We start from the raw sequence: 27,476 nt of genomic DNA on the forward strand, positions 1-27,476 counted from the left end.
TAGCCCATTGCTGATTGCACTCTTTCTACTGCATGCACTGGCTGGGGCACACTGACCGTGCATGCAACATGCTCAAGTCCTCTCTATTTAGTGGAGGGGTTTTGAAGTAAAAGCTGGTTTTCATTAAGAGAAATACCAGCTGCTGAAGGGATGATAACTGCCCTTTGTTAGTAGGGGCACTCTCATAATTACATCCCACATATCATAAACAACTGTTGCTGCTCCAAAGCATTTGTCTGTGTGTTCAAGCATTGCCATGTGGGGAGAGAGGCAAGCTGGCAGGGCCAGATGAGCACCACTGCCATGATTCAACAAGCAACATTCTTCTTCTGGGGCTGCAACCTACTCTGCACAGCCAAAGTGTTCAAAGTAGCTTTTACTCCTTTCCCATCCTGTAAAACTGTTTTGCATGCTTCAGGGAGAACACACGTTTTCTCAACAACCAAAGTCAACTCAGGAGCCCTGACACAACTTCCAACTGCACTTCTGTGCCCTTTACACCAGTCTGAGAGGTTGTGCTGTGTAGTAGATCACTGAAATGATCCAGGCTAGAAGACAAAGCAGGATGATATATTCACCAAAAGACAAGGGTGATGCTTAACCATTTACACTATCTGCTAGTCCACTGCTTGCTGTAACACGCAAGGAAATGCAAGGCTACATCATGAGCCTGTGTGTACCCAATCTAACATCATAGAATCACAGAATCATTTTGGTTGGAAAAGATCTTTAGGATCAAGTCCAACCATTAAGCTAACATTACCAAGTCTGCTGCTAACCCATGTCTATACGTTTTTTAAAACCCTCAAGGGATGATATTTAACCACCTTCCTAGGCAGCCTTCCAGGGCTTTATAGCCCTTTCAGTGATCTTTTTCCTAATATTCAGCCTAAATCTCCCCTGATAAAAACTGAAGTAATTTCTGCTAATCCTATTGCTTGCTGCTTAGGAGACTCCCACCTTGCTACACTCTTCTTTTAGGGAGTAGCAGAGTGATGTTTCACCTCACCCTCCTTTCCTCCAGGTTAAACAACTCCAGTTCTCTCAGCTGCTACTTATAGGCCTCATGTTCCAGACAATTCACCAGCTTCATTGCCCCCCTTTGGACCCACACCAGCACCCCAAGGTGTCTCTTGTAATGAGGGCCCCAAAACTGAACTCAGTCTCAGCAGTGCAGAGGACAATCACCTCTCTAGTCATGCTGACTGCACTATTACTGATATGGGGGTGCTGATCTACAGCTGGCTGAATACAACCCAGCAGTGTGCTCAGGTGGCCAAGAGGGCAAAAAACATCCTGGCCTCTATCAGTCCCATTCAACCTGATCTGGACTGTTTTCAGGGATGGAGCATCTACCACCTTTCTGGGCAACCTGGGCCAGAGTTTCATCACAGTGTTAAAAATGTTCTCCCTATATCTAGACTGAACCTCCCCTCCCCTTTTAAAACCTTACCCTTTGTCCTATCATGGACAAGCATGACACTACCCTCTTCTTCATTCACTTTCTATCCTAAAAAATCCTGCTTAGGTGGTGTACCTCCCACTGCTTACCAGGAAGAAGCTCCAGGGGCACAGTAGGTATTGTGGCTGGGTAATCCTTCCGCTGCTGTTCTAGCCGCTTCCTTCTCTCCAACTCTTCCTGCTGGGCTGCTTTTGTTACAGCTTCCAGTTGGTCCTCACGCAACAGCTTCCTGAACACAGAGGCAAACATGGCTTGGTTAGTTTCTTACCAAAAAGAGAATGGCTGTAGAGCTGGCTCAAAAGGTGACTGGGAAGCTCCAGGCAGTCTGACAGCTACACAGACTAGGGACACCATTGGCAAGACAAATTCTACAGCTATGTCACAGCAGTGCTTCCCAACTACAGGTAACACTGCTACTCTAGGGAAAGACAAAGGTTTGGTAGAAGCAGAATAATGAAAGGAGGGAAGAAGTGAACAGGTAAGTGCTGAAACTGGGTTATCATAGCCTATTCCTTCCATCTAGAAGGATGTTATTTATTGTTGTGCAATTTATAAACAGAAAATGCACAAAGTCAGGTAAAGAAGATACATGGGGAAAAAAAGGCATGGTTTCCCCATCGAGAAGTCACTGCTCTGATTCTCCTCTGACATAGTATTTTCAGGAACATCTAGGACCTTTAAGAATTGTTTCAAAGGATGCTCTCAAAGCACTTACAGTTACAGGTAATTCTTAAGGCTTCCAAAAGCTCTTCTCATCCCTTCAGTTTCACACATGCAGCCTTGGAAGTGAAGGCTCTTTACCCAGAGGAGAGGTGCAGCACAAGCAGTGGTAAAATCCAGTTCCTTCAAACTAACCTTTAAACTCAGCCCCACACTGCAGGGACATCTCCTCCATCCTAATGAAGTCTCATTTTCCAAAGCAGTGCTCATTCCTTTGGTTGTAAGGATTGCATAAGCTTAAATATGAACCAAAGGCCACCAGCACCTTACATACAAGGCAAAAGACCTGTCTCCTTCCATGGGAGTTAGTGCTCTGTTACACCACCTCAGAGCATTTTAGAACTCCTTGAATAAAATTCCATTGTGAATTACCAACTTGTAATCTGTCACAGAATATATGTGGTGACTTGCAGAATCAAATCCTTACAAAATCCAGGTGAAATTCATTTCCAAGTCACCACTCACAGCATCAGCATTCCTGCCAACAAGTACTCAGGACAGCAGAGGAAAGGACCATATTTTAGGATGTTTGCAATAGGATCCTCATCAGCAATTATCATGGTGACACTGGTTTTGTCAATGACATGTCTTAGAAGCCAGCAGAAAACACACAACTTTTGCAATGTATTCCGTAACCAAATATCCACTCTTCTGAAATACCAAACAAGACTGCACCCACATGCAGCACTCCAGTCTGAGATCATAATACTCCCACTGGTGAAATCCTAAAGTTTTGGAAAAGAAAAGCCATCTGGTTTGCCAGCAATGGCAAAATGTAGCTCAGAAGTCCAGAGATTCCATTTTTACCCAAAGGGCTATGTAGCTCTTTCTGTCCTGCTGCTTACCTTATGTTCCTCCGCATGTGAGACGGTTTCTGGGCTCTCTTCTTTTTGGTGTCCTCAGAGGCCAGGCTCTTGTGCTGGTTCTGCAAGAGTCGCTCTGCCCGCTCACTCTGAGATGAGGTAGTTGAAGTAGAGCGCTGCCATTCTCCATCCTCTGTGTGTTCAACATGGTCACTGCTGAACACAGGTTCCTGGGGTTGGTCTGAAAAGATGAGGAGGTAGTGACATGAGAACAACTGTGCCAGGCTGGCAGCTGGCTTTTACATGAGCATTCATAAAGATGTGAGCTAAGAGGGAACCAATAATCCCTATTCCCACGCATTTGCATGCATCTTTCTCTGAAGGCCAGAATTTGAGTCCTTTCCAACAGCTGCTCAAAGAGTGTTAAAAAGTTTTATGATGAAGAGTCTGTTCCCAGAGAGCCAAGACTAACATCACTCAACACAGCCCAAAAGTGTCCTGACAAGAATACAAGGCAAAAGTATTTCAGTCCATGAGGAACACTTGCTGCCCCTAGGGGCCTGTTTTCCCACAGGGGCCTGAGGAGCTCTAACACAAGGAACTCAAACCTCCTTTTCTTTCACAGCATTCAAGCAGGGCAGAAATTACCATTTATGAGACACCTGTGTAACCACCTTCCAAGTTCACAGAACACGCCATGCAAGAGGTTATCTGGTTCAAACCCTGGGTCGTGGCTTAGCTGGCAGCTCAGTGGTTTTATCACCAGGCTACTCTCATGATTTAAACAGTCATTTCTGGCAAGCCTTTCTAAAAACAACATGCAGGTGGCAACACTCTTTGCACATTGTAAATCACACACTTTTCTCTTCCTCTGGGTTCTCCTGTTTCCAGACTTCCATTAGGGGCTGATTTCAGTCCTAAAGCACTATGTGAAATGACACCTTGCTCTATGTGACGTTTTGCTTTTCAGCAGGCTGCCAGTGACCAAGCTAACAGTTGCAGAGCACAGAAAGGAAATGTTTCCTTTCAAAAGCTTCCCTTGAAGTAAACTGTTTCTGACAAGCCTTGTAATAGCTTCTTTGAAGCATCTTGTCCCCTCGTGTCAGGCAAAGAGACACCCTCATAATCAGTTTTCTCACTTATACTGTGTATCTGAGCTAATGACTGAGCTGAAATGACACTTAGACAGCACTTCGAAGGAAAGAAGACATCAGTGCAGAAGAATTTGGCAGATGAAGTAATAGAGAACCAACAAGCATTACACTGTGACTCTGTGGGCACTGGAGACAAAAAGCATCCCTTTCTCAAAACGCTGGAAGCTTAAATGAAGGATGCTCTGTCAGTACAGCACACGGCATGAACGGGCACCTCTACAGCTCCCATGTTGATATGCCTATTAAAGGTAACTTTCCCACCAGTACCACTTACTAGAATCAGGGAAACAAGGACTACTTCCACACCTTGGTCAAAAGCACTGACTTTGCAAGCTTCCTCTCCAGACATCCCACCAGACCTGCCCCAGCGTTTGCTCAAAGTCTATCTCAGGACTTCACAGCTCATCCCATCACAGCCTAGTATCAGCAGAACAGCTCAAACATTTTTGTGAACATCAGTCCCTGCGAGCCCTACACACTGGAAAAACAAGCACCTACAGCTTGTGGGATGAAACAGATCTCACAATGAACGCAACAAAGAATTACACTGCATGTGAAGATAAAGGCAAAGACCAGGACCACAGCCAAGGTCTTGGCACCCCATCCTCCCACCACGTCTCCTTAAACCTGCAAGCTCAGACATGGTACATCACATTCACTTGCACACAGAGAACTGTGCTAGGAATAAACCCAGTTGTCCATGCTTCCCAGACAACAGCTCTGCTGTTAGAGCCAAAGAGACACTTTTTAGACACAGTACCTGCAATTCTTCAGCACTGTTTCCTTCCCCTACTCCTCTCAACTCCTGGTTATATAACTAGATCAAAAGATTGGATGAAATAGGGCAAAGGGAAGCAGGGAGGCTGCACACGTGATCACATGCTCCAGGATGAGTCATTAAAGCAGTGACTATCCCACAGACAAACACTGTCATGGTTACACTGCTGCCATCTCACCCAGGGCCCAGGGGACCTTGACAAGACATCAGACAGCAACAAGTCATGCTTGTTTGGGAAAAGGAAGCACTCCTCTACCCATATCCCGGCAATTAACTACATCACCTTCTTCAGCAGTAACTCTGTCACCTGCACCATGCTGGGAAAGGATGTCTTCAGGATGAGAGCAATGCTAGCAAAATCCAACGGCTCAGCAGCCCAAAGCCCACTACATGTCTCCTCCATATGGTTTCATGTTTGTTGTGCAATCCTTATGTAGACTCAGCCCACCTCTGCATTTCACCTTTTCTTTCCTCTTAATCATATGTAATATAAGCTTAGGTGAAACCCACAGGCAGTTCAAGCAGTGATGTTTTAAAAAGTCTTGCTTCTCATCTGATTAGGAGCCTGAAGCACAAAATCCGATAATAAATTTGGTCCTGCACTGAGTACAGGCCCTCATCTGCCACAGCCTTGTCTGCTCAGGCTGGTGTTTGTCCTGCCAGTACAATCTCTGAGGTGAGGAACACATTCTGTGCCTCAGCCCACGTTCCTGACACATATGCATCTAGACACCAGATCTCCTCCACACTACCGACAGTACCAAACATCACTCTGACTCAGCTGCAGTGGGATTCGGAGGACAAGCAGCTTCCTGAGGCTGGTGCCATCCCTGCTGCTACAACAAATAATGCTGCTTTTTCCACAAAGCTTAACTAGCACAATGATAAAACCACAAATCAAACCATGCGACAGCTCCCACCACACCTGTGACATGAGTTGGCAGTTACCACCAGGTACTGTTCTGTACTAAACTCCTGACTGTGTACTCAGCCTGTATCTTCACACATGGAAAGCAAGGCTCCTCACCACAGCCACGTGGCTATGCTCCAGCATGGTGAGCTCCAAACTGCCTGACTGGGACCCACACAGGGACAGAAACAATAACCACACACACAAACCCCTATTTTGTACGATAACAGGTTTAGTCTTTAGGTTGGAGAGAGTGTGGGAACGGCCTCACTGAACAGGTCTCATCAAGTAATCAATGGAATAATTCCTGCCCCAATTTTGCCAAGCCTACATCTACAACAGAAATGCAATTGTGGTTTTGTAATAGGAGCTCGATATGCTGTTCCAGCATGGCTATGCAAGTAGCTATTTGCACAACACAAAGATTCATCAGCCATAGCTACATATCGACAACTGCCTGATCATGCTGAAGCTCTTAGTGCACTCTAGGAAGACCTTGGCACGCACATTGCCTCAGTGACAAGAGCACTGTCACCAGCCCATGGGTAACAACCCCGCACAGCCTTGCATGGGTAGAATACCCACATATGTCCAAGCACAGCTGAGTAAAACAGCAGGCCCAAATCTGCTCAATAGAAGACAGTCCTTGGTCAGATGTGAACACCAACAAGGACATAAATCCATCCCATGCTTACTCTGCACTGAGATCCAGCTGGAACATCAGCTGCTGGGTTCACACCACCTGTGATGAATGTTTTGCACTGCGATCACTACATCTACAGAAGGTTTCCTGAGGGCAGTGGCATCAATGCAGACAGTGATCTTGGCAAGGAGTTGCACTTTCAGGTGGGTTACAGCTCTCAATTTGAGAGATTTCCAAGCAGTTCCCACTGGTCCTCACTGAAGGACTTCTGCACATACCCAGGCACTGCCTTGCAAAGGATCCTGAACAGCAAGAGGGATGTGACTATCCTTTCTCAGGCACTTTTGAGGTTTAACATATATCTGTGCTATCAAAACCCCATAGGTTTGATTAGAGCATAGCTATGGTTGTGCTGCAGACCAGGGGTTCCCCGATTTTTTTTTTGTTCAATAAGCAGCAGCAATCACCACCCCCAGATGTACGTACAAGCAGGGGGAGGCATCTGGCTTCTCGACCCACACTTAAATGTTACCATTTGGAAGGCTCCGTAAGGAGAAGAGTCGTGACTGTATTGTGTAACTGCTTCAGATGCTCCCTACATGGTGTGACTGCCAGAGCTGCCCCTAAACACTGCACAAGGTGTGACTCATAATGCATTACACAGCAGAAGATGTGTTCCACAGTCGGGAACTTCCTATTGCACCTAAGCTTATAAAACACCTCTTTCTTATAGAATGCTTTCAAACTTCCCTTAAAACAGCATGGATGCAGCCTGGAGAATATTCTCCAGCATGGTCAACTCAGCAGTGAGTTGCTCTCAACACACGCAGCCTTCTCTGCCAGGGTAACTCCAGTGACTCCAGGGAAGCAACAACACTGAAAAGCAGACACGGCTATTTCTAAAATCATTTCACTACCAAACAGCACCTTTTTGATGAGTCTTTGGGCGTTATTTCCTACCCTAAGGCTAGGGATGTGCACGCATGTTGAGGAACTCAGCTGCATGCAGAGCAGCAAGGAGTTAACGCTTGCTTTGGGAGCTCTTTTGTCCTGCACAAAGCGCAAGGAGCAGTTAAATATTACTGCAGAGTTCTGGGAACTTCTAAGCACTTTGTGAGAACTAGCTTGTCAGAGACTAGCTAGTACCAGCTAGTACTACTGCAGCCGGTACTGAGCTGTCAAAGCAAGAATGGGAGGAGCACTGAGGGATGGCACAAGAAAGACTAATTGCACAGCTCCAACTGCAACACTCCCAGTCACTGACACACTGAACTACAACTGTGTCACAGGCTAGAGAAGTGACTGCACTGCAAGCCCGACTGCAAAGGCACTGAGAGGCTGGAAGATGTTCTCTGGAGTTATGCAATGTTTTCCCAGCACACTGGGCACTGGAAACAGGTGTAGGTGATGCCAGAGTTCAGATGTACTTGGCACCTGAGAAGAGCAGTTCTGCAGCACAGCAATCATCGCAGAGGCTGGCAAGAGCCAGAGTGCTCTGCCTCATCCTGCATTCAGCTGTGGAATCGAAATCAAATATTTTCAGAATATTCTTCCTCTGTATGCAACTGGTGCAGCTGTTGCATGGGTGCCGTGCAAACAAGGAGAGCCTTCCACATAGGGCACCCTCTCACAGAGACAGCTTTACAAAAACACTTCAGCACCCCAAGGCTGGAGGCAGGATATTCCCTGTGAAACCCCTTAAGAACGGTGTAGGCAAAAGCAAGGGGGAAAATCAGACTTCCTTCCTCCTGGTCCTAACCGCTGCAATATCGAGGGGAGACGTAAAGCCTCGTCCTGGAGCTTGACACAATTCAATCCCCAGACCCTTCCTCCCGAAGCACCAGGAAAGTCACCGGGGCGGCACAGAGGGAGAGGAGATGCAGCCCCTCTGGGGGGTCGGGGGCCTTGGCTACCCCTGGCAGCTGCTACCAGGGCAGTTAATGAGCAACGAGACTTTGTTCTCCGCAGAAAATAATCGGGCTCAGTCTTGGGCGGCAGGACGCCCCTCCCAGCCACAAGTGCTTAACAAAGCCCTAATTATGTAAGCATTATATAAGCCGGCACACCTACCCCCCCGCGCCGCCGCGCCCGCCCGGCCGCGCTCCCCGCCGGCACCCGCCGAGCCGGGCGCCACTCGGCCCGCTCCAGCTGCGAGCAGCCGCCCACTCGCCAGCGACACGGCGGCCGGCGGCGAGCCGGGATCGGCCTTTGTCTGTGCCGGCGGTTTCCAGCATGCACGGGGTACTCCTGGGCTTGCCTGGGTGCTGCGGTGGATGCCAGGGCCATGGCTGGGGGGGGCTCCCAAGCCAGGCGTGCTGCACTTTAGCCAAGAGGGCACGCACACCAGGGGCCTTGGAGAGCAGCACCTACAGCCTCCAGCCCATGACTGCAGGCTGTCCTCACTCGACTGCATCGAAACGCAGCCCACTGATCAAAGGAATGGCCGATTTCCACCACTGCTCTCACCCCGGCTCTGCTGCTGGCTGCACCGGCTGGCATCCTGCTGAGCCAGAGCCATGGCACTGCGAGCCACACAAACCTAACTTTTGAGACGAACGTGCTCAGCCTCGTAACTCGCCTGATCCCAGGACAGTCTTCCCTCGCCTGTCAAACAACACGTACCTTGGCTCTAACATCTTCATTCCCGTTGCCAACTTATCTAGGAGTTAATCACCTCGGGTCTGTTGCTCGTACTTGTCATTGTAACCACAGAGACTCAGATGGGTGTAACAAACAGTGCTCGCTGCTTGAAGACTGAGGAGCACATTTTTCATTTCTCTAGGTATCTGTACAGTGATCAGTTGCTGTGGGTTAAAGACACCTACATGAAGTCTGTAGATTGCTGGTGAGATTGCAGGTTGTCTCCAGCCCAGCACCAGAGGACAGGGACATGAAGTGAGCTCTGTAGAAAACTCCACCAGCACAAGCTCTGTGGGACACTTCGGGGGAAGTAAGGTAGATGAGAAACACATAAAAGGCAAACTTATTTCCAGGCTCCTTCTTGGGCAGGAAGTAAGCCCCAGCTGATGGAAAAGTTTAAAAAGACTAATTAAGGCAGCGCTGCCCTTCTCTCTTTCTGTCAGAGGTCTTTCAGTGTATCAGTTACTGATGAGGCTATGCTGCAGAAAAAAAACTCCTTTTGTGGCCTGAAGGAATCCTTCAGGAAACTTTAAGGAACAAAAGGCAGCAAAATTGAAGGGCAGGAGCAAGGGAGACACCGATCAAAAAACAGGGAAAGGAAGCAGCCAAGAAGGGCTGAGACGCAAACTGGAACACCAAAAAGGCAACTTTGGTGACAAACAGTAATATATCTTCAAACTCTGGGATTATGCAAGCAGAACCAGGCCCCAAATACCCAAGAGCTCTTGTTCTGGCCGGGCCTCAATGCTGAGGACGCTGAGACCCAGGTTACATAAACACCAAAGAGCACTTATATAACCATTGTATGGCACCAGCTTGCAGCCACAGGCACCCCAGCACCCTGTGCCACCAGAGCAAGGCAGGTAGATGTTCTGGCCAGACCCATGCTAGTGCAGTTGTGCCCATCCACTCTGGGACTTTGCACCCATCACCTGTAGAACCTCACACCTATGATCTCAAAGACCTCACACCCATCACTTCCAGGACCTCACACCCACAACCCTGCATAAGTCTCTGAAATGCAGCCCAGACAGAGTGCCTACCAGGATGTCCTCCTTGTAGGCATCATAGAGGAAAGGTTGATGGCTACTCCAAAGCACTGGGTAATCTCATGCCTGTTTCCACCTCTGATATGCTCAAAGGAAGGTTGTGAAATTTGGAATAAGATTTTTTTTATAGTGCCTCAACATGGCAAGAACTGGAGAAATGCAGGACACTGCTACCTGGCATCCTTCCTCTAGATATATAATCAACATTACTTTACCCAACAAAAGTCCTCGAACTTAAAATGCAAATGGCCTCCTCCTCACAAGCCTCCTCCCATCTCAGGATTAGTCAAGATGGGGAAATAAAGCCATGGAAGGTCCCTGTTCAGGTTGTGAATCAAACAGGGATGAGTTACACTTGTCCTTTAGCTGGAGATGCATGAGACCAAGTGAGTTACATAAAACTACTGCACCCGAGTCAGGAAGTGTTTCAGGCTGAGTGAAAAAAACTGGGAAGTTTTCAACGAGCTGCAGCAGGAGGGAACTGAAACCTCCCCTTTCTGGTTATCCCAGTTAACTAGTAACTCAGAATATCGTTTTGCTAGCCAGATTACAACAACTGCCATAGGGATCTAAACCACAAGAAGCTGGATTTAACCATCAGACCTTATTTATTTTCACAACAGTTCAGAAATTTCCAAATAAATAATCTGCTCTACTCCGTGAAAGGGGGAAAATATTGATTTAGGTAACAAGGACTAATTTCTCCTTCCAACTTCAGAAAACAGATGCATATAGAGGCTTGACACTGTGTTCCCAACACAGAGAATCCAGCTGGCTGCTATCATGACTCTTCCAGGTATAAATTTCAGGGACTAAGAAAAGAGGACGAGTAGGGGAGCAAGCATTCTGCATTATGCAATGATTACATAAGCATTAGTTTACACTAGGTAGCTGGGAGTTGTGGTATTAGCTTTATACCAGGACACCCTCAGAGCACTAAGAAATAATAAAGAAGGGATTATTGCTGCCACATGCTTCCAAGGCCACCAAAATGGCGAACAAAATGTGCACAAGGCAAACTTTAATGTCTGCCTCAAGCCTTTGACATAGCTTCATTCAGGACCTGTTACCAGAGAGGGGAGAGAAGAGAGCTGATACTCATAATTCAAGAGAGTGGGGTGAGAAATAATCCCAGCGTAAAGCTTCCACCGGTATCTGGGTGCTGCTCTGCTTTTGCTCACAAAGTTTTTTGAAATCTCATGAGATTTCAAAATCCTGCTACCTGTCATTTGGACTCGAGTTCAGTGTCAAAGGAGTTCACAAGCATGATACAATCCTCACAACAACCTGTGAAACGCCCTCCTGTTCATTTGCGGAGGAGAAAACTAAGGCAAAGAAATCAGGTAGGCATCAGTGCTGAGTAACTCCCAAGCTGTTAGCTCTTTGTCCTTGTCCTAGGCTTTCTTTCTTCTCCTCAAATATAATTTCCTACTTGGAAAAACAAACCATCGTTGTGGATTTTTTTAGAACGGTAACAAAGCGCAGAATTTAGCCTGCATTCCCTTTTTCTGCTTCAGTCTCTAAAGTAATTTCAGAGGAATTTTTAAGGACTCTTTAATGAGGGAGGCATCACTTGGGAGAAAAATGCAAATTGTTGAGTTTGAGCCTGTGTGCCACTGCATTCCATTGGCACTTCTCCCATCAACTGCAGCCAGAAAAGTGACCCAGAGCACAGGAGAAAGCTAATAAGACCAGGATGAAACACCATCACTCAAAGAACAATATGTTCCTAGTTTTCCTTTTCAAAATATTGCTTCTGCTTTGTGTGCTGCTAAAGGAGCTTGACAAAGGGCTGCAAAGTTGCTTATGGTAATCAAACTCACACAAACTGAAGCCATGACATCATATAAGGACACCCACACCCAAAATACGTAAGACCCCAAAAGCTAAGCACATCACAACCTGCAAAGTACTGGTTCCTTCGTAAGGCTGCTAAAATTACAACTACCTCTATGGTTAAAAAAACAGCTTACTTGTATATGGGGATCTTTAAATAAGAGACACTATTCTTGCAAAGCACCAGGGGGATAGGTACTGTACTGCAGAAAAAACCCTTGATTCACTAGCTGGTGGGTGCTAACATAAAATAATTAAAACCCTCTCTAACTTTCCAGAGACATTTATAAAATAAAAAACAGATGGCACAGCACTGCATGTACAAGTGCTTCCTAGCTTGAAGACACAACGTTCAGGCACCTGGAGTGAGAAAAAAGCCACATAAGCCAGAGAAGAACAGAAAGGCTGACCGGTGGTTGAAGCATAAAGTCAAGGCAGAACACTTAGTTCTGCCCCAGAGTCACTCTGTAACTTTGTGCAGTTTTGTTATCGTCTCTGGAGACAAGATGGTTATGGAGAAGTGGGATAGAGACCCTCCCGGGCCTACCAGCCAGACCACAAACATGTTAGACCAGTTACAAATGTTTACTCAGAGAAAAAAATCTCCCTGGTAGAGCAGACTTATCATAAACCTTGCCCCAGACTTTACAACTTAATGAGCAATGCTGTACAAGGAGGAGCTCATCTGCACTCTTGTTCTCCTACGTTTGCACAAGCGACCCCAAAATATCTTTCCCACCCAAACTTTTTTGAAGACCTCTCATCTTGAATTCTCTCTCCATCTATGACCTACAGTCTCATTTCCAAAAGCATCTTCCCCTCCCCTTTCCTCTCTTTTTATACCCATTATCTAGACTGAGTTACATAAGCCACTAGTATCACCTAGATTCCTCATTTATCCAGACTCATTTTGTGTCATAATTTCCTTTCTCTTCACAGTTTGCAGTCTTCCAGAATTACCTTCCTTGTCTTGCCACCACAACCAGAAAACTATCAGAGCAAGAAAATATTGATTTTTGTTTTTCTGTTCTCTCTTTTTTTTTTTTCTAGAATCCACTCCTACCACTAATGGACAACAAATATTGCCCTATTTCTGTAGAAGTCTCTCATGAAGAGCACACTGCACTGGAATTCTATCATAAACCAGGAACCCAGAACTGGAACTCCTGGGCACTATATTTGGACAGACAAAGTGCAGCATTTTGGAGGTACTGGCCATGTGAACATGGTGGAAGAAGCTTAGCATCCCCAAGTACCTGACCTCAAAGTAACAAGTTAAATTACAAATTTGTGAAGTTCTTCAAATCTGAACAAAGCTTTTCTCCAACACACAAACATCCTCCCACCAGCAAGCAAGCTAAGCAGCATACACCCCAAAACCATAAACTCCTGTTGGGTTTCCACCAGCATCTTCCATTTGACTGGGGGGGGGGGGGAGGGGAGGGAATGTGAGACTACTACTGGAAAGAACCAAGTAGTTCCTAGTCTATTAGGCACTAATTAGGGGATCTGAAGTAAGCATCAACAGCTCTGCCTGGTGCCCAGCCTGCTGCCTGGTCAGCAAGTCACCAAATATTTCACTGACAAAAACAACTCTCAAAACTCTTATCAAGCAGGATGTTAGGGGAAAGTATACACAAAAAGCTGAAGAGGACACTGGATATAAAATCATACTGATATTAACAGCTACCTCCTCTCTTGCTAAAAATTAGTTTTGCAGCACTAATATATAAGGGCAGCAGAAACAGTAGCAGCCAGACCCAGAATGTCACATCACTAAAGTCCTCAAAATTAAAAGCACAAAGAAAGAGCTTCCTTCTCATATCTCTTCCATCAAACCAATGAGAACTGTGAGACTTTGGAACGTCAACCATTTCCATACCTGCTAGGTAGAGGTAGCAAAGTAAAACCTGAGCCCCTGAGTCTTACTTCAGGATGCACTTTGCTAGCCACTGTGCCTCCCGCACAGGAGATGGAGAACAGTGGTCTGTAACAAGAAAGCAAGATGGAGCAGAAAAACCAGGAGGAGAAAAAGAAAAATCAAACAGAAAATCAAAACAATAAATCAAACAAAAAAAAAAACAAGCCCAAACGCCAAAAAAACCCAACCTGTGTCCTACCTGGAAACTGCTGAGACTCATCCAAGAGTAACATGTTGCTCAGCGCTCTGAGGCAAGACCTCTGTCTCAGCACTTGTTCAGTGTGGCCGCACACTCAGCCCTTCTGCTATTCTTGTCTCAGGGTCTTCAGGACAAAAGTTTCTACTCGCTCCCGACAGCTCACTCCTTATCTCTCCCAGCGAGCTCTAAACGCACTCTCACTGGCTGCTCAGCTCACGGGCGGGAAGCGCCGCCTGATAAAGCAGTCCAGGGTACAGGCAGGGAAACCTGCACTTAGGTTTCTGAAAATAACTTCGGTAAATAGCGGCTAGAGCTGGAGTCCCCCCCGCCGTGTGACGGGAAGCAGCGCGCACATACTCTCCCTGCGCCCGGCCGAGACGGACCAGGGTCACAGTTATATAACTGGTTAAATATGCCTCGTGTGCAGCCTAAATAAAAACGGTCACTATCTCCTCCCCTGCTCCCAGAGTCAAACAACGCAGCCCTGCCCGCGCTGGCTGCTGCTCCGCTGGGGACCGATGGCTGGAGCTGCTGCGCTGCCCGGCTGGTGTGGTGGCTTCGGTACCTGTTCCCGAGCAGCGGGAGCAGCCTCGGTCACGCCCGGCAAGAGAGTTAGAGAAGGGAGAAGCGGCGCGGGAAGGCTGAGTGGGTGTGTACGGGGAGGTCTCTCCTCTCTCTGCTCTCGGCGGCAGAGCTGCCCGCGCTTCAGATCAGCTCGGATGCCATTCACCCAGCCCGTGATCCAGTTCAACTAGTGGCAGAGAGCAAGCCTGAGAATAAAATAAAAATCCTTACATAACCATCCCGGCCCCGGCGGGGCCCCGCGCAAGGGGAATCCCAACAGACAACAGGACGCTTGGAGCAGGGGGACCGCAGCCCCGCTTCCAAGTTTCGCAGCACCAAAGGAAAAGAGGGGGAAACTGAGATGCGAAAAAAGAGGGCTGTCTTTCTGGCCTTGTAAACCCTCTGGGGATAGATGATTTTATGAACTGTTTGCACGATGCTTTCTAACTTCCAAGAAACTTGGACAACTGAGCCCGAATCCGGAGCAAGGCGCGCTGGTAACTTGTTTGCACAATAGCAGGCAAAAGAGCATCCTGTCTTCTGGTTAAATCAGCAGCTCCTACAGCACAGTCTGCAGGAAGGCAGTGCAGCACATGGACTATGAATGAGATTTACCACTTTTTAGGAAACAACCTGTCAGAATTTGTGGAGTGCGAGCTTATTTCAAAAGAGCCTTCCTCCTCTGCACCAGAAGGACAGGTATAGAAGAGAATAACTAAGTACAGGAGAGAGTACTTTAAAGCTGTGGTTGAACCTCTTAAAGCTAACCATCACGCCTGACTTTCTTCAGTGCTACATGAGACCTCCTCCAGACAGCTAATGCCAGGAAGAAAAAGCAAACCAGGGCTGATAGACATGCTAAAACACCTGGCAAGTGAGAGATGGGAAAATTCAGCATGGACACAAGAAGCCCAAAGTAGTTTGAGTCTAAACAGCCCTGGCATAGATGTTCAGGACTGGAGGATAACGAGCTACGCTTCTAACAGTAAAGGTTTGTAAACACAGCCAGGGCAGAGCCTAGTCACCCTCTGTCTGACTCCAGCCATTTTTATTAGACCTTTCATGTGAGAGAGTAGTAGGGCTCAGTGAATGCTTGCTGCCATCACTGCTTCAGGGGACATCACACATTTGAAACAAACCCAAGGTGCTATTTTCATAATTAGAGTCATATAAATTTTACTAAAGAAAACATGAACTGTATTAAAAGGAAGAGGTTTGGTAAGAAGACAGCCGTTGCCCTCTGCCACAGATTGACACAGCCTGGCTGCTACACAAGAGCATACAGTGTTTAGCAAGGGGGAAAAGAGGGACAAATATATTAAGAAAAGTACATAGCCAAGGACCTTGCAGCAGGCCTTATAAGGACTTTGTAGGGTTGGAATAAATAACCAAACATGACCTCAGTATCTGACCAAACAGATTCATGCAAGTTGGAAGCAAGATTTAGAGACAAACATTTGTGTAAATACAATTGGGTATTTTCCAGGCCACACTTTTTACGACAGTAAAGCATGGGAAAGTTCAATACACTGCAGGAAATGGGTTCCCCATACCTGTCCTGCACACAGCACTAGAAAGGAACATTTCTTCTTCACCTTAGTGTGCAAAACGTTAAGAATTTTTCTGTCTTTTCTACTCAAAAGTGTACTGGTGAGGCCATCACTGTCAGCCACGACACATACACACAGCCAAGAATGAGATTTTCCAGTAACAGTCAGTTTATAAAATGATCTCCTCATGGAAGGGAATCTTGTTATAGATAAGCCCATTTACTGAATAGCTTTTCTGTGAGGCTATCTTGGCCAGTAAGGAGGAATGTTCTCCCTCCTCTGTGGGGTCTGAAATCTTACCTGCCTGTCATACCTCACCTACCTCATGCTCAATCCACAAGCTCTTTGTAATTGTACAACTGTACTATAGATCAGAAGAGACCTCTCAAGAAACTGTTGTCACTTGAGAGGTTCCCTTGCAAACAACATAGGAGATTAAACTGTTAAAAAGAAGAAAATCACCAGAAAGTTTGTATTTTCATAGAATATCATGATAAATGGCCTTCAGAACATGTTTTTTTATTCAATTGAGAAGTCTTCTTAGCAGTACTGTCAGCATCCTCGAGCACTGCAAATTCATAAAGTTAAAACTTGTGTGCCTACCCACATAAGAAACTCCATGATGGAGTTTTTCAGGACAGTAGCTCCCCTGTATAGCTGAGGACACTGGAATGGTGGGGGAGTGTGTGAATCAAACTAAAATCAGTTCAATTTAATTTTTTTTAACAAAATATTCTGAAATATACCACAAGTGACTCTCCTTCCCCACCTCTTCAAGCTGGAGTAGTTCCTTCTCCATCCCCAAGCCTGTTCTCCACTTCTAAAGCTCCACTGACACCCTTGCTAAGATCTGCAGGCCAAGCAGCTCCAGGATTGCTCAGCTTTGACCTGATTCAAGTCCATCAAGTGCAGCAGAGATGAGAGGCACTGAATCTGTGTGCCACCATGCTCTCAGCCCCTGCAAGCTAAGCTGGTTCCCCTCTCTCCAAGGACTGCCATGTGTGCTGTTCACCCTCATTAATGTTCTGCAGAACAGAAGAGACCTTCCTTATCCATCCCACAGCTTTCTCACAGGTGTGTTCCACATCCATCAGCTGCTTCTGCACACCCCAACAAGTGGAGAAACTGCCTACAAATCTGAATTGTTTGTAAGTCATTAAACACAAACTAGCTTTGTCAAACAAATTTCACTCTGGACTATCAGCTGCTACTAGCACATGCAAACATTGTTAAGACCACTTTCCCTGTCTTCTTGTTTTAGCAACATGCAAAGCCACGCAATATGACGTTTGTGTTGTATAGTACAAGGTGGTGTTTATCAATCTAAACCAGTTCAGACAGAAGCAAACTGAAACTCCGTAACACTGTTTGATGGCAAGGCAGTACTGGTGGGCTTTGAGAATAATTTGCTTTTCAAACAAACACTGCACTACAAATAAAAACTCCTTTTAAGTCAGTAAACCAACCAGGGGAAAAGCAGGAGTCCTTCTGTTGACTTCAGTGAGTTTTGAGTTGAAATTTGATCACTATGATTTTTTTGGGCTGATTTTATTTGTATAAATCTTGGCTTATTTCCTTTCCCACACTCATTTGTACATAGAACTCCAGGTAGTGATGAAACACAGTGCCTTCTGCAAATGCTTTTCATTGTGGCAAAACCACTTCCAACTTCAGACCCAGGCTTTCAAAGGTTAAATAGATTGAAGGGGGCGGAAAAGGCAGTTATTAGACAAGATGCAATGGCTTTAATTCAAAGGATTTATATCATAGATATTTATCATCATCTTAAAGTTAAACCCGTTGAGTTACAACCAGAGTTAGATTCAATTTTCCATCTCTTCCTACAACTTGCTATGGTTCTGCTGCTGCTGACAACAAAGTATTTGCACACCACAGCAGAGTGATTTTGTACAACTTCAATTTCATTTCAGGTTTTCATCTGAGTGCAAGTGTGACATGAATAAGAAGCTAAGAGTACACATAAGTGCCACTTGAAAATTGCTTCTAATAGTTACAGTATTTAAATATTGTACATAGATGAAGGTTGGCTACAGATGCTTGAACTGCAAAATCTGTTTTGACAGATTTAACCTAGAAGTTTCTGATCACCTATCCCCAAAAGACTTTATCTTGTAGCTTTCTCCTGTCTTGCTCCTATTTGCATATTTGCAAGTGAAAATAATGGCTTCTGATTCCTACTTAGATTTTTTTGGAGACTGAGTCAGTGAACTGCATGTGGAAGAAAATGTGAACAAGCCTTTGTCAACATCTGTAGTACAAACCATTGTTATTAAAATTAAAAATGGGTATTGCATGAAAAAACTTTGATCCAAATGATGAGCCCAGACACTTCTGGAAGTTCAGTGTCAGATTTCTTACAAAGCCTAGGCAGGAAATTAAAAGAACAAATAAAGGAAATAACTGTGATGGGATATTTTAAAATCTGACAAATACTTCTAATTTGATTAAAATCGTTCCACCTCCTTCCAAACTTGTTGCTGCTCCTTGGCTAAAAATATTATACTTGTATAACATGCTCATTTTATTTAACCAGCCATTAAAAGCAACACAATACCAGCTAAATTAGGGAAAAAATGAAAATAAGAACCCTGTGCATAGTTTAAACTCAAATGCAAACCAGAAAAGCATTTCATCTCGTACAGCTGAAAATAAAAGAGGTGCTGCCTAAAAGGTAAAGCAGAGGATTTTCAGTTTGGCTTCACCACACTTATCAGGCAACCTTGGCAAAGTCACTTTGCCACTCCTGACCTCTTCAAGAGGGAAAATACCACATTACAGATTTGCTAATTGGTTTCCTTATAACTTCATCATGGTTTTAGAAGTTGCAGGTGATGGAGTGCGATATCCATTAGCAATGACTAGGTGTGGCACAAAGCTGACTACTGAAAATCTGCAGAGGGATGAAGGTACCAAAGATGACTGAGAAGTGTGACTGTCCTTCCTCAGAGATCCTGTGCCTGCTTTGTGAAAAGAGACAAGCACATTTTTGGCCAATAAAGCACAACTCTCATATCCCAGACATCACAAAAGTGGAAAGAAACAAGGTACTTCCCCTCTCCATGGAAGACTTGGAGCAATTCTTCTTTCAGCTAATAACTGCTCACTCACTGCCCCTGCTCCCCATGCATTCACACTTGAGGCAGCTTTAAGAAAAGCAAGCATGTAGCTACAGGTAAAAAACAACTTGAGAAGGTTCATATCCATAAATACAGAAAATGCAGAACCACAGACGTGGGCTGTTCTTGAACCTCATAGAAGGACTATTTCACAATAGATCAAAGGGAAAGGAATAAAAGGGGGGGGAGGGGAAGTGTAGCTAGTTCTGATACATCATTTCACACGTCCCTGCGCCCTATCGGCAGGTCTGAAGGAAGCAGGGCTCTGGCGTCATCACCTTTTAAAGAAGTAAAGCAAGTCATTACTCCAGGTTGCATAACACTGAGACTATGCCAGACGCTGTGCCACTCTCTCAAAAACGAAGCTGCTGTCAGAGATCCTGGGAGGGGGCAGAGGACTCACAAACGTTTCCATTTGGAGTTTCCCCCTGCGTAAAATACACTGAGGAGACCGGGAAAGAGTTCACTTGATACAATTCTTGATATAATTCCATGCCAACACTTTTTTTCCTCCACCACCAAGTGAAAATTGTACACAGAGCTGACCTAGCAGTACCCCTGCAAATAAACAGGCTTTCCTCTAGCAAGAGTTCAAGGAAAGCAAAGATCTTTTCAGACCTGAACTGAGACTGGCTGTCATCTGAAGTCCAGTACTTGTCCTAGTATCTTGGGAAACTCAGAACTGCTAGTTCCAAGTGACACACTCTAGTTCAGACAAAAAGCAGCCATTCTGGATCATGCTCCAGAAACAAGAGGTACCTTTGACTCTGTTACAACACCATCAGATGTCACAGACTGGAATGAGAGCAGTTTTAAGAGGCTAGGGTGAGGAAAAGGGTCTCTCTTTCCCCTCACTAATGTCCTCTGGCAGTCTTTCAGAGGTTCTGAGACTTGGACCTAGTGCCTTCACTCTGCTAAGAAACTGCAGTGTGAAAGAGCACAGGAACTTGCAATTCTGTACCACCAACACAAGCATGCTCTGTATTCACTCCTCTTTAAGGGTCCCTATGTCCATAGAAACCCCACACAATGTAGACCTTTTTTGCTCCAGCACTTTGTCAGGAAGGAGAAGGAACAGTTTGAGTCTGAGGTGGGAAGAGAGAGCACAGATTGCCTCCATCTTCTGTTCTCCATTAGTCAAACAGAAGTGCCATGGAGCTAGCACACCCCCAGCCCTATGGAAATAAAAGGGGATAAGAAAGCAGAAAACAGGCAAAGTGAACAGCACAGGATAGAAGACAAGGCCAGTTGCACGGCAGCTGCCATATCACAATAGCAGCATTTAATACACTCCTGTTTGGTGTTCCCTGGTGTATATGTACCTTAAGAATTGCAGTACTGCTATGTACTGCTGTGGTACTGGAAAACTGTTCACTATGGTACCCTAGCAGTACTGACTTCGATTTCTGCCTGCTGTACCACATGTCCTGTAATGCAAACACAACCAGGAGCCTTTGAGAAGTGAATCCCTGAGACAACTGAAACGACCAGCTCTTTGCACTTTTATCTCCATACTATGCTTTTAAAGGTGTTTAACTCATATACTCAGAGGTAAGAAAACAAGCCACTTGCTATCACTAGTAACAGCAGAACTACAGCAATATATATGAGTAAGAGATAATTAATTCCATAGACTTCAATCAGAATAATCCAAAGACATTCAGAAAGTGGAAAAACAGAGCCTTACAGGGGGATTCATTCAAACACTTAACAGCTTTCCTTGGGAAAGCTCTCAGGTATGAACGGTCTCTGCATTTGAAGTGATCTGTAAAATCCATATTGGAGGTTTGTTTTCTCTTTGCTCAAATTAGCTTTTATTTCTACAGAGTTCTACCCAGCCCTGAGCAACTCCGAGGATCAGAGAAAAATGCAGGGCTTGAAACAGTCCTTTATCTCTGCAGTTATCAATACACCACATTTCTAGTGAAAAGGATTTAGGGAGTTAACAAAAAACAAAAGTTCTTAGCAGTCATGAGCTGATTATCACAAATCAAACATGACAAAACAAGTGCTGCTACCCACAAGTGATGAGGAAACAGATACAGGAGGCAGAGATGACAGGGCTAGAAAAGCAGTGGAAGCCTTTGGCTAGAGTTGAAGAGTGATTCTAGGATGAGTATGCACTCTGACTACTACTAGGAAGGGTTTTACATGCCAGGGTAGTTAAATCCCAGAAGAAGTGCTGTTGAAAAAAATGGTTTGAGCTGTAAGAGCTCCAACATGCGATGCTAAATCTTTTTAACTGACCACCACTGAAGACATGCACAAAGGATGTAAGCTATGTGGTTATTAATTCTCACTTGTTCAGAAATAGTCAGAAAATTAGCCTTCTGCACTCTTTTTGTTCCTGGAGGGCAGAGGGATGAGTTTCATCAAGATGAAGTTTGTACCATAGAAGTCTACACTAATGCACACTATAGACCATCCATGAGACAGCCTATAGCAAATGAGTAAAACTGCACCAAAACTGAAGGTAGCACAATTAGTTACCACAAGTGCAAGAAAATTCTCAAACTGAAAGCACCACAAGTATTAGTTCCACACACAGCACACAGCAAAAAGACAAAACCAGCTTAAATGTGGGAAACACAAGCAACTGCTAAGTCTGAGACTACACTATCCACCATCAGCAGGTGTGGATAACATTACACTGACCCTGGAAGCTTCTGAAGTAACTTGAGCCACCATCAAAACACAACAAACCCTACGTTCCTAAAACAAAGCCACTATCTTGCAAGCATTGTTCGTTCTATGACTGTTACAATTGCTATAATTGCAAACAAGTACTCAGCTCCAGTTTGGAGCAAACATACAGGCAGCCTGTCACCCTCCCAAAGAACTAACTGTGAAAGACTAATAACATTCTAAATCCTGTAGTGCTAGAAATACACACGAGCTCATCCACAAGGCAAAGATTCCCCTCACGATTCCCAGCAGAGCATTTACAGAACAACCCAATACCAAGAGAGAAAGAGAACAGCATGGCTGGGAAGAGGGAGAAGAAAGGCTCAGGAGAAATTATTAAAATTAAGCTTTTAAAAAGCTGCATAATATAAACATTGGACTACTTCCCTCCTTCTTCTAATGAAAGTAACTGTCTGTTCCTAAGATGATTTTTACAAAGGAGGGTCATTTACAAAGAGACAAGAATGTAAGCATCACATGGGTCAAATAGAATGATCCTCTTAATAATGTATTTAGCTATATTCCATAGGCCAAATAGCAGGAGACTGGCTTTATACTAGATCTAAAGTAATAGAGATGACAAATGACATTTCTGAGGCAGTGAGCAGCTGCAAGGAGATAAAAGCCAAAACACAGTGGACACCTCCACAGAAAATAGTAATTATACAGCTAACCACACAGAAAGCATCCTGATATTCTGGCAGGCAGAATTAAAGCTGAAACAATCTGAAATCTCAGAGGCAACTTAGCTTTCTGTAATTCATGAACACACCTCCTTAGAATCATAGAATCAACCAGGTTGGAAGAGACCTCCAAGATCATCCATGCTCAGAATGTGTAGGAGAGGGCTTTTTCCTCTACCTAGCAAACAATTATAAAAACACTTCATGTTATACCTAAGTTGTATTTCTACTCTCTCTCATTATCTCCTACATTTGTTAAAATGTATTGTTAATTACTTGCTGAAGAAATACAAAGCATAAACACGTTTCTAACGTTTGAAGATGAAAATAAACAGCTGCCATTAATGGTTAGTGATGTTCTGATACACCTACACTCGGTTTGTTTGCTTTGGAACCCTAATCCTGACAAACAACTACAAGTACTCAGCCACAAGAATATAGGTGTTGATAATAAAGGCATAGGCTTGTGATAAATAGCCATGAGAAATGACCCACTTGGACACAACATACAGCCACTCCTCTCCATTAATGAAAGTTTGTCTACAACATCACACTGGGCGCAGGTTCCCATGAACAAAGTGACAAGGTCACCATTAGTCTCCTTCAGGCAATGCAATTTGTGACCCTATAGCTCTGTATCCTGGGAATTCCCTTCTTTCCTATCTGAACTAACACTTCTGTTTCTGCTACCCTCTCATTAGAAAAAGCCATCACGTGAATAAAAACATTTGTGTCAACATTTCGTAACCATTTGAAATCAAAACAGCATCTTCAAGTAGCAGGTGGCTGAATGAATACAAAAATCAACCCAAACAACACTTGAGGACAACAAAGTACTTTGAAACTAAAAATACTTCAGTAACTTGAAGAGAGAAGCAGCCCTCTTTAACATATTTGACAGTAAGGAAGACTATTATCAGTAGGTTTAAGTAGTTGCATTCAAAAATCTGCAAACCCTTTGGAATTATTAAAAATCACAGTTTTAAAGGAAGCAAACAGAGCATCTCCTTAGGCTCAGGCTGTAGTTTTATGACACAAGGAGTTTGGTGGCAAACACAGCACAGGAGATTTCCACCTGAGACATGCATTCCTACATGCCCTAGAACATCAGCCCTCCTGCTGAACCAGCAAATACATTTTTAGGATCATGCCATAAAACAGAACAGTTACCTAAACTTGGTTAAATGCAACCTGAACAGCAGGTCCATAAACATCTAAATTGGTCCCAATTGAAGAGGAGAGTGGGGTAGTTGCAGCTAGGTAAGGATAGAAGGTGACAGCTTGCTTAGTCAGCACTGCCACCTTTCATATTGTAAATCAAGCAAAGGTAAACCCAACCTGTATGCTGCCAGAAAAGAACATTTTACAATTGTTAAGTGAACAATAATTGCCCACAGTACCCATTAAATTATTTATCAATAGGCAAGCCAATGATGTAAATATCTTTAATTTGACCAGATCCTTTTGATAATACAAATATTTGTGAATGTATTTATGTACTTCTTTACATAATTGCTTCCCCAGAATCTGTATCTATTATAAAAATTCTGCCTTCCTTATAATTCATACCTGTGGCTTGTTTTCATAATGGAAAATTATTTGTTGGTCAGGAATCCAAATTTAATCTGCACTAAATCCCACATAAACGCTTCTCCTTACCAGGTACTGGACAAATCTAACCTTTATGCTACCTTCCAAGAGGTGTAATCCACCAGAATTAGTGATGCCAGTTTTGCCTAACAAATGCATGCACATATTCACAATCTCATTCACTTACCACTCTCATCAAGTAGGTCCTCCTCGTCATCCCCGTCATTATCCTCCTCCATCGCCTCCTCCTCATCTTCCTCCTCCTCCTCTTCCATATCCTCCTGCTCCAAGTCCGGGTCCAGGTCCGGATCACTCCCTGAGATTGACTCGTCTGACATGATTCCCAGTGGTGCTCCTTGTGCATTACCTGCTCATGTTCTCCCGTGAGGCAGCCCTGCCAGAAAAGCAAAGAGGTACATAATGAGCCCAGTAAATCCCAACCTGAGAGCCTCAAGGCTCAAAGCCCTAGCAGGATTACTGCATATAAACCCACAAATCAGCCATCTCTCTTCCAAATAACAGTTTTATCAGCCTGTGCAGAAAATGGATGCCACAAGCAATGTATCATAATGATATAGTCCCAGCACTGCAGAATCACTATCAGAACCAGTATGTGAGCCAATCACTTTAAAAACACCTATTTCTTGGTATCCTTGACATGTACACAGCAGAAAGATTCCTTGTTTCAATGTCTCATTACACAAAGATGGAAAAATAAATAAATTATGCAAACAATTTCAGAACTGACATCCAAATGTGAAGCACAGAAAAAAAGACCAGTTTCAGAGTCCTTCATGGATATCTGTTACCTTGATGTATGCAGACCCTAGGTCACAGACAGAAACCTCTCCTAACTTTTCTGTACCTGCTGCGAAGGTCACCCAGCTGCTCATCACAGCCTGCCTGAAGTCTCTGTTCCAACCAGCAGAGCAGAGACGTTGTTACCTTAACAAGGATATGGGCAGAATATAACAAAGGTTGTATGTCCCTCTGTAAAGCTAGGTAAGAAGAAAAGCAAACACAAAGCAAGGTTGGACCAGAGAGAATTTGCATTTCCTTTTTTCTGAAGGGCAAGATCCGGAGCTGGCTGTGTGTAACTCCTCTGTCACGCTGCTCCAGTGCACTACACCAGAAATCATAGTACAGAACAACAGTAATGCCCAACAAAAGAGGGCCAGGGCAATAGTGCAGGCACAAGTTTATCTCTTCAGGTAATATATTGTCACTTCTGGACAGGGGTGGGTACTCCTGGGTATTCCTCTTCTGTACACAATGAATTAGCATAAAGGAGCTGTTTAAGATGGATTAAAAGAAACACAACTAAGAAAGGAAAACAACAAAAGCATCTTGATCTCAATGGATATAAAGCCAAGTGTGCTTTCTGTGCTCAGAAATCAAGTCTCAGAAGAACTGCTACCCACACATTTCCCAAAAAGCTTTAAAGACAGACAAGGGAAACATTTCCTTGTCACTCATCTTCCAGTGCCCCCTACTTAACACCACACTTCCAGTGTAAACTATAAACTGTTTGAGAAATAATCAGCCACTCTAAAGAAGAAAAATGAAGAAAAAGAAAAGAGAACTTCTTTAGCAAATACAGCAGAAAAGGCAGCATTTCTACCTACAAACACATCAAGACAGAAAGAAAGAATTTTGGATTGTGCTTCAGCAGTAACTAGATGAGGAACTTGAAGGTTAAAGACACAACTCAACACTCCTGTAGCAGGGCTAAAAATCTAAATGCCAAGTATGCTGAATTATTCCAGCTGAAGTCATCAGTTCCTGCTTTGCCTCTCTCAGCTCCTCAATAACACTGAAGAGTGGAAGAAAACAAACATAAGGGAAGACCAGGCTTTGCAGAGATTGCTACTGGAACAGGAAGACTTTCAGCACTAGGTTTTAAGCAGAGACAACTGAAGTCCCTCCACTATTACACATGTCACACAGAATAAGCTGGCTTAGTCAAGCACACGGCAGAAAAGACCCAAATGTAAATTAGTTCAGGTGGAACTGTGCCATCTTACACAAGCTAGAGAGATCCATTTGGCTTCAGTGGCAGGCAGGTACCCAGCCCTGCTGCTGCCAGCCTGCTGCAATAGGGTGACCCTTTGGCACTACAAGGTCCAGGACTGCTTATTTTCTGCATCTGGTAACTTCACCCAAGGACTGAAGACACAAAGCAACCTTCTATCCTGACTAATGCTCTGCTAAAGTCTATGAGTATTCCAAAACAGAGACTTATTTTAACTTTTAAATAGCAACAATGTTCCCCTCCAGCCTCATGGAAGACAAACACCCTTTGACTCTTTATAGGATGCTCTCAAACCTCTAACTGTAAAGCTGCATGTGCTGCCTTACGCTTCAGGTGGAGGACTACTACTTCAGTAGTGTTACCTTTACAGGTCTCTCCTGGTCACCTGGGATTTCAAGGGGATTGATTTATTCCCATGTTGTGAATGCAATCTGCTAAGAACCATCTCAGCAGAGGTAGAACAGAACAACTTTCACATTTTACTATCCCAGTAAACAAGGGAAAAAAATACAACCCAAAAATCAAACCAGTAAGGCCCCGTGCCCTTCTCCTCTCCTCTCCAAATGAGTTTTTAAAAGGGTAAATGTATAAGCACTACTAAAACGGCAGGAACTAACTCTCACCTACGAACAGGAGAAGCAGAAATGCGGTAACGCCGCTGAGTGCTGCACGTCAGAGCATGACACACGATACAGTTCCTCGCTCAGTACCCTGCTGTGTGTCACCTCTCCTTTCAGCGCTTGTCGCAGAGCCTTCGAAAAAACAACCACCGCAAAACACTGCCTGGAAATTGTTTGAAGGGAAGGCTCTGGGTCCTTGCATTTCTATGAATAACGCGAAAGCCAGTGAGAGCAGCCCCCTGCAGAAGGTACAGAAGTACAAAGAAGGGCTCTAATCTAGGCTTTGTTTCTGTTTAGTAGCAAGTAGATGTTCTTTAGGAGCAGCCCCAGCCACATACAGGAGAGCTAAAGAGAAGCTTTCAAAAAGACTTAATTAAATCCCGCAGAAGCTGCCTGAAACAAAGATGGTTAATTCCTCTGTGCCTATTGTCCTGCTGCTGTCTGTCTTTCTCTCCCTCCCCTCCTCCTCCTCGGCTCTGGCAGCCGTTCTCCATTGCGTA

General features: G+C 44.6%; 1 protein-coding gene across 15 annotated transcripts in view; it reads right to left on the minus strand.

The window, feature by feature from the left end:
* The window catches only part of RAD54L2 (RAD54 like 2), a 75,070-nt gene that overhangs the window by 20,147 nt on the left and 27,447 nt on the right, over positions 1-27,476 (minus strand). For 13 of the 15 annotated variants that reach the window (XM_064156457.1, XM_064156462.1, XM_064156459.1 and 10 more), the window contains 3 exons: positions 24,512-24,718; positions 3,028-3,226; positions 1,552-1,691 (listed from right to left, as the gene is read on the minus strand). In XM_064156457.1, the coding sequence (XP_064012527.1) occupies positions 1,552-1,691; positions 3,028-3,226; positions 24,512-24,662 (490 nt within the window). In that variant the 5' untranslated portion in view covers positions 24,663-24,718. Of the gene's footprint in view, positions 1-1,551; positions 1,692-3,027; positions 3,227-14,115; positions 14,867-24,511; positions 24,719-26,979; positions 27,007-27,476 lie in introns of those variants that run through there. The other 2 variants (XM_064156467.1, XM_064156469.1) reach the window with 2 other exon arrangements.

Source organism: Pogoniulus pusillus, chromosome 16 (assembly GCF_015220805.1).
Source record: "Pogoniulus pusillus isolate bPogPus1 chromosome 16, bPogPus1.pri, whole genome shotgun sequence".
Classification (NCBI taxonomy): Eukaryota; Metazoa; Chordata; class Aves; order Piciformes; family Lybiidae; genus Pogoniulus; species Pogoniulus pusillus.